Source organism: Protopterus annectens, chromosome 2.part0 (assembly GCF_019279795.1).
Source record: "Protopterus annectens isolate FY-2018-M chromosome 2.part0, PAN1.0, whole genome shotgun sequence".
Lineage (NCBI taxonomy): Eukaryota > Metazoa > Chordata > Ceratodontiformes > Protopteridae > Protopterus > Protopterus annectens.
Window position 1 is genome coordinate 751946667 of NC_056728.1, and position 13614 is coordinate 751960280.

The window sequence follows — 13614 nt, forward strand, 5'->3', positions numbered from 1 at the left end:
ATACATATGTGTGTGTGTGTGTGTGTGTGTGTGTGTGTGTGTGTGTGTGTGTGTGTGTGTGTGTGTGTGTGTGTGCGTGTGTGTGTGTGTGTGTGTGTGTGTCGATATTTGTATGTTTGCATGTGTGTATCAATACAGAGAAATTCAAGTGGCCTACTAGTAATAGAAATAAAACAGTTTGCATATATAAATATATATATATATATATATATATATATATGGTTCTACCTGACTTCACCGACACGCCGGAACATCGACAGCGAAATCGGGAGCCGCAGAAGAGCGAAAGTGCAGAAGACCGACGCGACGGGACCCAGAAGATCGACAGTGCAGAAGACCGACCCGACGGATGAAAGCACCGGCGCTGAGGATGCCGAAATGGGAAAAGGCTGTGTAAGTATGCGGTAGTGACGGACGTTAGGGTGCGAGTAAGGTAAGTGTGGATAGGGGTGGGTTAAGTGAGTTAGGGTTAGGAGCGGTCAGGTAAGTGTGCGGTAGTGAATGTGTTTGGGTTAGGGGATAAGTGAGTTAGGGTTAGGAGCGGGTCAGGTAAGTGTAGTAGTGATTGTGTTTGGGTTAGGGCGGGATAAGTGAGTTAGGGTTAGGAGCGGGTCAGGTAAGTGTCGTAGTGACGGACCTTAGGGTTAGGGTTTGGGTCAGGGTTGTAGGTAGTTGTGTATGTGAGGTTTAGTGTGGGTTTGCAGGGATTTTGGTGTGCTTGTGTTGTGTATGTGGTTTTTGGATGGGGAATGTGTTTTGTTTGTTGATTGTGGTGTGTGAAGTGTATAAGGTTTCGTGTTTGTGTACCGTCGGTTATTTCGTTGTCGGGCATGTGGATTTTCGTGTTTTTGTACTGTCGGTTATGTGGTTTCGGTGATTGCGTTGTCGGTGTTGTGGTGTTTCGGTGAAGTCAGGTAGAACCATATATATATATATATATATATGCAGAGAGAGAGAGAAAGAGAATTATAATATGCACATATGGGAAAAGGAAGCCTATTCTTACTGAACTTGAGTGAATCCTTTTTCTGTATAGTCACTGAGGTATGTAACTACTTATGGATAGGGGTGGGGAGGCAGCATACTGTCTGCAGCAGTTGTGAGCAGCAAACAGCTTTCTGTGCTAAGAATACAACATACCTATGGACAATACAAATGTGTGGAAAAATATGCATCAGTTTCCAAAAAATGTTGCCCACAACATGCATTATAGTGGAAGTATTGTTATCTAGATAGAGGGGTTTCCAAAGGAAGCTTCACAAATGTAAGCAGTGTCATAATATACAGATAGCATCTTCCATGCAAGTCTTCACCTTCAACAAACACATGGCAGGAGCATTATAGTCATGGGGGAACAAAGGCTCCAAAATAGGGATAGATTTTAAATATTGCTCTTATAAACTTGGAAAGTTACTAGCATAACAGGATTTGTGAATAAATTCCAGTACCAGTAAAACCAAAAAAAAGTGAACCAGTAACAACTGCTGAAGACCGATTTATTGTAAAACAAAACAAAAAGAACTCAAGTACTAAGCGCTTTCACCCACACAAGTTAGGGCATCATCAGAGTACTAAGAATCCACACATTAACTTCCCTTTAAATACATGTGCAAATTGAATAATTAAGCAATTTATTTAATATACAATTAATTGTATATCATAATTTAAAATTTAAAAGAGCTATATATATACAATAAAAGTACAACCAAGACTTGTGATAATTTAACTATTTACAAGGAACCTATACATAAAAATAATACAAAATAAGCCAAACAGAATTCATAAAAAAAAAAATCATAATAAAGATTACTCTAAAAAGTCCTGTTAGTAATATTATTTTAAATCATTAGTGCTTAAAAAACCATTGAATAAAGCACTGTTGCAGTAGTGATTACACTGACACTTTAAATAAAACTTAGATTCGTTAATAATGTTAAAATCAACCAACTATTAAATATCAACCTACTATTAAATATTAAATAAATTGGGACTTGTATTTAAGTATGCTAGATATAGAAATATGCTCATTAATACCAGGTATAGAACTAGCATTTAATCTTAATTTCCATAAACATTCTTTAGCCTCTAGTAGGGTTTTATCGTCACCTCCTTTGTTATTATTAATATACGCAATTCTATCAATTACAAAAAATAAATACCTCTTGAAATTCTGACATCTTGAACTGTGTATATAGAGAGAACTAGTATTTCTTTGCTTTTTTATGTCTCTAACATGTTCCACTATTCGTTCTCTGAGTTTCCTAATCGTTTTGCCAACATAGAAAGCTGAACATGATGAACAAGTAGCAAGGTAAACCACCATTTTGGTGTTACAATTACAATGACCTGGGCATCTAATGGTTTTACTAAAATTATGTACTGCAACGTATGGTCCATCGTTAATATATTTGCAAGTACGACATGCCCCACATTTGCTCATCCTAGACATATTTATATTCTTATTATTGGCTGCCTCAAAATATTGTTTAAGGTTCATCCCCCTACTATATGTAACCTTGGGCCCATGCCCTAGATTGTCAATTAGTTCACCATTGTTCTGAAAAATACTTGTCCAAGTCTCACGCACTGTGTTTACTATCCTGGATGATATTACATTAAATGGTATAATAAAGGTGTCATTTTTAGTAGTACTTTTATTCTTAAACCAAACTTTATTATAAGTTTATATATTTGATTTCTTTTCATATGAATCTCATCACTGACTTTGGTAATTAATTCAAGTGGGTAGCCTCTGTCAATAAACATATTAGATAATATTTCAATCTCATTGCAAAAATTGGTGTCATCACTAATAATTCTAGAAAATCTGACCATCTGTCCTTTAACTAGATTCTTTTTTTGGTAATAAGGATGGCAGCTATCAAAGTGTAAAAAAGAGTTGGAGTGGGTTTTTTTCCTAAAAATGTTTGATTCCAACTTACCCATATTTTTATAAAATAAAATATCTAGGTATTCACAGTTGTTAAAATATCTTACTAGTAAAATTCAAAAAGCTGGATGTCGTTTTTAAAAAATTTTCAAATTCAATAAGCAATTCTCTACTGCCCTTCCAAAAAATAAGGATGTCATCCAGGTATCTTAGATAAAGGACAATATTCGGCCAGAAACTAGACGTAAAAACATATTGTGTTTCCCACAAAGCTAACACCAAATTTGCATAAATGGGGGCACATCTAGCCCCCATAGCTACTCCTGTCTTTTGTTTGTAATATTCACCATTGATGTACATATATTTGTTCTCGAGTACAATTTCCATCAGTTCCCCTAACAATTTACATTTAGCCTTATTTAATTCACAAGTCTTGGCTGTACTTTTATTGTATATATAGTTCTTTTAAATTTTAAATTATGATATACAATTAATTGTATATTAAATAAATTGCTTAATTATTCAATTTGCACATGTATTTAAAAGGAAGTTAATGTGTGGATTCTTAGTACTCTGATGATGCCCTAACTTGTGTGGGTGGAAGTGCTTAGTACTTGAGTTCTTTTTGTTTTGTTTTACAATAAATCGGTCTTCAGCAGTTGTTACTGGTTCGCTTTTTTTGGTTTGGTTGGTTTTTAGTATAGGACGAGTTTGGTTAGGCTGCTCTATTATTGAGTGTTCTACATTAATTAGTGATGTTTTAAGCAACATAAATGTATATACTCCTTTGGTTCTTACAATATAATAAATTATATTCTAATATAGGTATATCTACATTAGTGGCTCTAAGATTGCTATTTAATAACATTGCAATTTAATAGCTCGGTGACAAGTCATCTAAAACTGCACATATCAGATGTATATACCTGTGTAAAGCTACAGTTTTTTGTTAGGTTGAAAGTGCGAAGACCTCCATCTTTCTGTGAGATATAATAGAGTCTTGTGTAGCAAGTTACATACCATTAGTGAATTTATATAAGCAGGATATTATATATTTTTCTGGTGTTGTGTATTTTGTCATACCATTAGAACACACTCTCCATATTTAATCCTAAGTGAGATAAATCAATGCTATGTATACATAGTTCAGTTTAGCAAGCATAGAGAGTCTAGAAATGGCCTTTTAATAATCTCTGAACCACTTAAGGTGTGTATAATGGAAAATACTTCCGCAGCTGACAGCGCTATTTCAAACATGTTGTGTTTCCAAACCTAGTCCACGGTGTTGTAACGGCAGCGCTGCTGCCTCACATCAAGAGTTTCTCCCGTTCGACTCCTGGCCGGAGTGCAGGGAAAGACAACAACAACATAATATACATCGTATAGAACTCTTGTCGTGTATAAGTGACCGTTCTTCCATATATTGTGTATCTATTTCTTATCTGTGTCTTCCTTTGGTTATAGTTCTCTTTTATATATTGACCTCATAAAAAGTCATGACAATTGTGCAACTTATAGTAGAATTGGGGAAAGTGTCTTTTCCTTGTTAAACAATCATCAGTCATACGTTGAGAGTCAAAATTACCTGAGTTTCCTTCACATTTTATGTAACGATATTGTTCTGAAGCTTCAGTGACACAAAAAGTCTTCAATCTTAATGGTTTCGGCTACTGTTATCTAGCGGAGGCTAGAAGGGAGCAGAGGGATACTAAATTCTGTGCTGTTCTTTCTTTATTTTCTGGTTGTTCGGTCTACCGCTACTCGCTTGGATAAGGCTGGAGCCATTATTTTTAAGGCATCCTTTATGTGTGAGGAAGTGGATGCTGGTGATGCATATGTGTGTCACCTAGGATGTTTCCCTTCACCAAACTGCTCCCATACTTCGGCTCCCATTGATCTACAGACAATGTGCATTTTAAATATATACATTTAATCATTCGATTAGTGGATTACATCTTTGAAGCTGTTTATAAACATCAGAGGGATATTTGCCTGAAGTCCAGGGACAGGTGTTTTTTTATTTTTACAAGCATTACAGAGTCACTGATGTTCAAGCTTCTGGAGGTTTGCCGAAGGATTTAGTGAATGCTGATTTTTCTTCTTTAGGTGAGGTTGCTACATACTTGGTATCGTTATGTATGTATATAAGTGTACTTGGGTATCGCATTTGAAATTTTATTTTACGTTTGATTAGGTCAGCGCAGAAGGGTGCCAGGTTTTGCTTGCTTTTCTTGACCTCGAGTAGAAGATCTTGCAAAAATGTTAATTTAATTTAATGCTGTTTCAGAGGACATACTTTTGTTTTTTGGCTGCTACTAGAATTTTTTGTGTATCTTGAAAGTTGAGTAATTTCACATATATCTGTCTTGGTGCATCCGCATCTTGTCTTTTGTGTAATGATCTGTTCACTCTCTCGATTATTATCTCTTTGTTTTTATCTTCTTTTGGAAGCAGATTGTCAATTATTTGTTTAATTATTGTTGGGAGTTGACCGTGTTCATATTTTTCAGGCAGTCCTTCTAGCCTCAAGATCTGTTATTTTCTGTTGCATTTCCATTATCATAGTGGTTTTGGTGCCAATTTCATCTTTCAGTTTGTTTATTTGGAATTCATTATCTTGTGTTTTAGATTCAATGGTGTCCATACGTTCTGCAATTTGGTTAATTGTTTTGCCAAAGCTGGACATCTGGTCAGAAAGGTTTTGTATAGTTGTCTGGAGTGGAAGCAGGGCTTGTTTTAGTTCCTCCACATGAAAGCTAGAATCCGTACTTTGTTTAGCCATCTGCTTAGATGTATCTTGTTGCTTTGCTATTTTCTGTCTTTTGGAGCCCACATCTTTTTCCGGTGATGCTATGGCAGATAATTTTGTTTTGGTAGTCTGAGTTTCCATAATGTTTATTTTTTTTTCTTTTGGAATTTTGAAGATTGATCTCTGTAGTAGTTTTGAGTATGTAGTACAGCTAAGTATTTCGGCCTAGAATTACACCTGTATTGTTTTGTAGCTAAGCAGCTAAGAAATCTGTTCTAATAGTTCATAGATTTTGCAGGAATATTCCTTTAGCTTATCTATATTTCTTTAGATTATCTTCATTGATGATTTGTTCTTCCTCTTATTATTAGAGCTGTGTTTTTTGATAGGTTAACTTGATTTTGATAGAGAGCTTCGTGGGTAAGGTGCTCACTGAGTGTCCACCATCTTGGAATCCCCATTGTAAGGCCTTTTGGAATCCTATCCACTGCAAGTCTGTGTGCGTGTGTGTGTGTGTGTGTGTGTGTGTGTGTGTGTGTGTGTGTGTGTGTGTGTGTGTGTGTTTTACAATTAGAGTATAAAACTTGTTACAACTTCTTGACGATAGATGTCAAGGATTTATACACCTGTATTCCCCACAAAGAGGCTGTTGAGTGGACAATTGAGGTCCTTAACCTGCAGGGGTGCCCTCCTGACGAATGTCTGTTGGTTGAGGAACTTTTAAGTACTATCCTTGCCAACAACTTCTTTATGTTTGAAGGGGCACTTTTCCTTCAAAAAGTAGGTGTAGCCATGGGGTCACCCTGTGGTGCCAGTGTGGCCAACATGGTTATGGCCTGCTGGGAGCACCTTTTTGTCATGCATAATTCTATCTTTAAAGACAATATAGTGTTTTACACACGTTTCCTTGATGACATCTTCATCTTGTTTGATGGCGATGTCGTACTTGCGGACAGTCTGGTTGATTATTTTAATTCAACCACTAATTTTTTAAGATTCACACACTTGTTTGACAATAACTCAATAGCATACCTTGACATTTTACTGTCTAAGGATAACACTCTTGACAGGTACACAGCTACAATCCATAGGAAAAACACTTACTGTAATTCCATGCTCCATTACTCTAGTTGTCACCCATACCACCAAAAACGGGCTATTGTTAAGGGACAACTAGTTCGAGCAGCTCGGATTATTACAGTTGACAGTGACTTTAGTAATGAATGTGAATTTATGAAGCGTATGTTCCTAGCTCGTGGTTATCCTGAACCACTGATTAATGAGATTATTGACGAAGTCTCTTTGAAACGTCAGTCACTGTTTTATACACCACTTTTGAATAGAGCTGTGTCTATTCCACCTAGTAACATGATTGATTTATCTAACTTATCAACTAGTACTATTACAGATCAAGAAGTGAACGATACACCCACGTCTTTTATAACTACTTATAATATGGACAGTGCTAGGTGTTTCAAGATCTTGGTGAAAAATTGGGAACTTTTTAAAGGAGATCATCAAGTGTTTAATAGTGTAGGTAAACTTCCTGTAGTAATATACAGGAGAGGCAAGAACCTTAAAGACTACTGTGAGTCTAAGAATAACATAGTTAAGACTCCAGGTATGTACAAGTGCCAATCCTGTAATTATTGTTCGTACATTCTGGAATCCAACAGGTTTAGTGTTAATGACTTACAATTTACATTGAGATGGAGAAATAATTGTAACTCTAGCTTAGTTGTTTATCTTGCGAAATGCCAGTTTTGTCCTGCATTTTATGTAGGCAAAACTGAGAGGAAACTTCGCAATCGAATGTACGAGCACTTATATGCAATAAAGAAAAGGAAAATGGAAAATGCCCTGGCCAAACATGTTGCTCAATTTCCTAACCACAGGTTTAAATTCATTGTCATTGATCAAGTACAGAGAGATGTTAGAGGTGGACCTGATGCCCTAAAACTGGAAGAATTGGAGTTATCCTGGCAAATTAGGCTGAATGCTTATAGTTTGCCAGGCTTAAACGAAGGTTGTATTATTAGTAGTATTTTAAAATTAAGAAGTTTAAAACGTTAATCTTTATATATACATATATACATTCTATTTTTATACTTTATTTGTGTAAATATTATAGTTTTATATTTTAAGCAGGGCTTAGTGTATTACACAATTAGTAATGAGGGTGGTGTCATTTTAAATGTATTGTTATTTTAAAGTATTGTGTTTAAACATACCCTGATTGGTCACTTGTTTGTATTTAAATGAACCAACGTGTTTTCTAATTTGTCTGATGAAGTTTGTGTAGTGGCATAAACGAAAAGCGCTTAACATTAATTCAAGTGTGTGTCTCTTCATTCTGCTCTCTGGTTTACCTAGTTTGTCGTTTTTTGTGCTTTTTTACTAGTTTGTGTGTGTGTATGTGTCCATATATGTTCATCTTTGCTGCTGTTTCAATCCAGAATGTATAGATATTTGTTTTCATTATTATTTAGACATCTTAATAATAAGTAACCTAAGAGTATCAAGACACATTGATTTATTTAACCATGAAAATAAGAACTCCTAGTACTGTGTAACAACCAGCAAAGAAAGCAGTGCATTTAATTAAAAAAAAATCTACATAACTATATACCTTTACACTGCAGTGTGGCATTTTCCCAGTCTCCATTTCCCAGACAGATTGAGGTGTTACTTCCTTCTGAAGGGTAGAAGCCATCTTTACATTGGTAGTGCAATGTGCTTCCTATTTCATTAGCACCATTCCACAGCATTACTGCATCTTGTACTGGTACAGGACTGCCACAGCGAATTTCTACATAAATCAGACACCAGAAAAGTTAGGAAACAATTCTTGATAGCCATATATTTTCAGAATCTTGCAACAACCCATCACTAATGCAAGTAAACTGCCACTTTCAAGGAGTACACTGTTGTCTTTTAACCACAACTGTTACAGAAGGAGTTATGGATACTTAATATCAGCCATCACTATCAGTTAGGGGTGTAAGGAAAAACTGCCTCCTTCCTTTCATCAGATGTGCAAAACACTTGACCCCACTGGCATGGGAAAGATTCGGGATTATGAAGAGAGCTTATCCTTGTACCTTTCTGTACATGTCAATATCATTCCTTTCACTGCAATACTTTTATCTACAGCTTGTGCTTATGTCTTTCTCTTTCAGGACAAGGCTGAGAACTTCTACCCCTCTTGCACAGAGGAACTGCATTGTGGTACAGCAATATTTTGCAAAACCCGTGAAGGAATTCAAACTCGATAGACAAAACACTCTTACCATCTCCTTCTTTTGGGAGTTTTTCTATGATTTCACTCGGACAAAGGCAATGCTATGACACATCTGTCTGGTTAGATACATAGATGGATGGTTATCAGCTACACACCTTTATTAGTAACAGCTTTTTTCCTGCCACAAGAACCCACCCTGGATCAACTTAACTTCCAGTGTCAGGGTCTAATCTTCCACTAGGGAAAGCAAGTTATTGCTGGACACTCACCTATTCCCTTAACTCTGACTTAACTCATTCATAAACTTGAGTTGACAATGTCAAAACTGAAATATTCTTCTTCTTAAAGGAATTTTAATTTTACTTGCTATTTAGTTCAATACTGTCTAACAAGGGCATATTGAAACCTCCCTATTCACAGACTCAGAATAACACAAGATGCAGCCTAAACTGTTGTAATGTTGATTTAAGTGCCAGGTTAACTGTAGCACACTGTAGCATCTGGAACCTATTAACAAAAGTAACAAATTACCAAAAACAAATAAAAAGAGTGAAAGCCAAGGAAGGATCCAGGCTGACAAAGAGAAAGCAACATTTTGTGTTCTAGACTGACAGAACATTTTGTGTTCTAGACTGACAGAAGGAAGTAACTAGACAAATGTTACAGTTCTCTGAAAGAAAACCGATTTATATTTCCTTCTTATATTAAGATATCTAATAATATAGCTCAATGCACACTTCCCCAACAGCATGAGGAAGCGTTATTTCCAATAATGCAATACATTTTCTGATGTTCTCTTTATCTTTCTTCATAATAAAGATAATTGCATAGGATATGCGGCCTGGAAATTGTTATTTAAGGTGCTGATCTCAAGGGGAAAGCTGGCATGATACATTACAAAAAATAAAGAAATTACCTTTGATAAATTTATTTGTCACAAAATAATAGCTGAAGCATTCTTAACCAATGAACTTGCTATCAAAACAATGTAGTCTCATGTCGCCCTAGGAACTAAGTTTTGCGCAAACATGTAAAAGACATCACTGATTAAACTTAATTTCAGACCACATCAGGGACAAAAAGCTTATTGTTCTGCACACCATTTTCTTTTGTGGAAGATAATGCAGCCTTTTTTTATTTTCCACAAAGACCATTTAACTCTCCAAACAGTATTTGAGACATCAATCACAATTATGTGGCTTTTAAATAACAAATAACCACAATAAACGAAAATACCAACAGTGGATAAACGACCGCAAACAGAAAGAAGTAAAAAGCCAGAATATAACAAATAATGCTCATGCTCAGAATTGAGTTTGGATTTATCTGTATCATTTGGTCTGGATTTGTATTTATCTGAAGGTCTGAAGAGACGTTGAATTGCACACTTCAATTTATTATTGACTTGCAGCCTGGTTCGACTGCGAACAGTAACTGTTTTTTTTTTTATTTGTTATATTCTGGCTTTTAAATAACAAAGTTCATAATTCTAGAAGCTAAAAGATACAACGCACAGATTGGCGTGCAATGCAGTATATATCAGACAGGAAAGGGGCAGAATCTGGAGGGTACAAATATAGTCATATTTCATTACGACAAGTACAGATGTACAAGATTCACACAATTAACTAATATGCGTGTACAGAATGTCAATGTGCAAATACTGTAGAAGTAATTGAAGTTCCCATATCATATAATGCATTGAATACTATTTCTATTAGGGACCTTGTGTGGATCTGTGCTATTGTAAACATACTCAGGAGAAAATATTTCTATTTTATCCCATGCAAGAAATAACATTCATGTTAATCTACAAAGAGGAACCTCCTTGATGGGACCTAAATTTAGACTTATGCTGCCCACCAGTCAGCATTTTACATATTTTCCAGAGTTCCTGTACTCACATGCAAATAAAAACTCACAACAAAGATTTCATTCCCACCCCCAACTTGCTAATAAATGATATACAAGCACATAATTGTATGACTTACAGATATTTCAACACCCCATACAGATTGCCAGATAAAGACTATTCCTGAGCCATCGTTAAAGCCCATTCTCATAGTTAAACTGATAAAGGTATGAACATAATAATTATATCTAACATGCAGGAGCCTCCTTGATGGAGCTTATGATTGGGTTAACTCACAAAGGGGTAAAGCCACATGGCTGAAGGAGATGGAGAACCATGAAAGAGCTGGCATAAAACTAGGAAGACTGGCTCTGAGGTTGCAACAGAGAAGGCTGTCTGAGACAGGAATTTTTCAGGAATGAAGCTTGTTAATGACAGACCAAGCAACCAGTACATGTAGTTATTCTTCCAGGAAGGGGCAAAACTTCAGCTTGGACATGCTCACAGGAGTTGAAAGAGCAATGCCCCCAAACCAGAGGTGAAAGGAAGTGAAAGCCCTTCTGACCAGTGGCATATGTGGACAAAGTTCAAATATGAACCAGCTATCTGTGAGGAAGAATCCCCAGAAGAAGAAGCTGGACTCTCCAGACTTAAGACTACCCCATCCATTCACAGATCCATACAGAGAAAAGGGGCAGAAACTGCCTTCTTGAGGGAAGTGGAAAGAAGAGTGAGCACTCAAAAGGATATGAATGCACCCTCCACTGGTACCATAGCATAAAGACACTTGCAGGATGTAGTACTAAGATAAGCGGAATTAACCCCCAGCTTAACTGCCATGCCACAAGGCCAGGAATGCCATAGCCAACTGGCATACTAGCTGAACCAAAAGTTAAACATTCCCCAAAGGAAGGCTCTCCAGGAATAACAGGGGAGCCCTCTTCAACTGGGACTTCCAATGAAGTTGCCAGTAAATTCACCCCCCCCCCCCCACACACACACACACACACATGAGACCAATGGCAGAACCTGCCTCCATTCCCTCTATCTGTACAGAGGAAACTCAACAAAAGACATCTAGAACCACTGATAACATCTGAATGTTTGTCAGAATGCTCCATGAACAGTCCAAATACTATACATCACTAACTAGCCTCAGTGGTATAATATCAAGTTAAGGCACAGCAAATGTAAAATAATACATGGGTCACATATCATGTCAGAGAAAAGTCTGACACAAAAAATCAATTGTGCAAATGCTAAAGCCATAAAGCAAGTAAACAATATAGAGTTTACTCTAAATATTGTAGTATTTTACAAAGTCTACATCTAATAGCCTGATATAACTATGTCTCTCAGAAAGCTATTAGAACAAGCCATAGACTTGTACCACAGCTATGAGCAGTAAAGCAGTTTTAAAATGCTTAAAATTCTAGTCACAGACGCCATGATGCAAATCAGCATGCTGTACTGCAAGTAGATGCTAGTGAAAATGATATAAGGGCTATAATCTTACAATAGACTAGACCATTTGCTTATGCACCAACAACATTTACAGATGCATACAAGAAATATGCTCATATAAAGAAAAAAACTGTAAGCAATACTATATGAATGTGAGACATTCAATGACTGACCATGGAAAGAAGTTCTGGTGGAAACCGACAACGAACTATTGCAAAGCAAACACAGAAATAATTTTTACAATGTATCTCTGAGACTACAGAGAATGTTACTTCTTCAGGATAGATGAAAATGAAATGCATACCAGACAAGAAAATGCATACAGCAAACATGTTGTACATAAGATATTTATAAGGAAGCATGAAGAACTGTTAAAATAAGAAATAAGATATTCCTTGGGAATACAGCAGATTCCAATGACAGAAGAAAAAGTAAAAGGTTCATACATTTAATTCTCAAATGTATGAACTGTTAGCCTTCAAGTAGCTTTATTGCCAAAACTCCATTTTGATATTTTCTACTTCATCTACACATACAGTTATCAAAACTGTTTTTTAAAGAACTTCAATTTACAATTTTTGACTGCAACATGAAGCTTATTCCATAATCTTGGGGGGTGGTGTAGAATGTATGTGTCATGTTTTTATGTTACTAATATTTATTTTTAGTATCAGATTTCCCAATCTGGTGTTATCTCTCCCTAGGATGCATTCCAGGCATACACATTCAAGTACAACTGTATCAGACATTGCCTTCTAAATCAAGCATAGATTACAGTTTAATAAAATCCTTATGGATGGTTAATCCTTATAGATGTTACATGCTTATATATACATTTTGTGCACATGTGAGGTCTACATCTATCTCTTATCATTGTGGTACATCTTGTGACGATGTGAGGTACTGCCAACTATGCCAGGAGAAGTACAGCAGTGGATATGTAACATATGCCAGCATAGCTAGCTGGAATTTTGTAAAGAATTATATGTCATTTGTATATCAAACTGATTTGTACAGGTACTTATGTTTAAAAATGTATTTTTAAAGTTGCTTGTATTAAAATGTATCAACAGTGTGCCCTGCTGGACAGAAAATGAATATACATGTATATCAGACTGTACTGTATTGTAACTGTGTAAATGTATATGTTTTAACAGAGGATACAGGAAGAGAAGTGGTTAAGCTCAGCTCCGGCTAACTTTGAGAAATAGTAAAACATTAAATTACTGGGCCTAGGCCATAAAGATGTTATCACACAGATTTGGATGTAGCTGGAGATGCAATGTCTGTAAGAAGTATAGCTTATTAGCTCCTTTAGGAAGAGTGGAGGTGTTTTATGGTTTTATGACTTCCAGGAACTGCAGCAGTCTGTTTCTTGGAACCTGACATAGACGGATCCCTCAACTACTTCATCTTAA

At 36.1% G+C, this 13614-nt stretch overlaps 1 protein-coding gene across 2 annotated transcripts in view; it reads right to left on the reverse strand.

The window, feature by feature from the left end:
- Positions 1 to 13614, reverse strand: part of SUSD1 (sushi domain containing 1) — a 1084671-nt gene that overhangs the window by 426367 nt on the left and 644690 nt on the right. For both annotated transcript variants that reach the window (XM_044061072.1, XM_044061071.1), the window contains exon 11: positions 8269 to 8448. In XM_044061072.1, coding sequence (XP_043917007.1) covers positions 8269 to 8448 — 180 coding nt within the window. The remainder of the gene's footprint in view (positions 1 to 8268; positions 8449 to 13614) is intronic.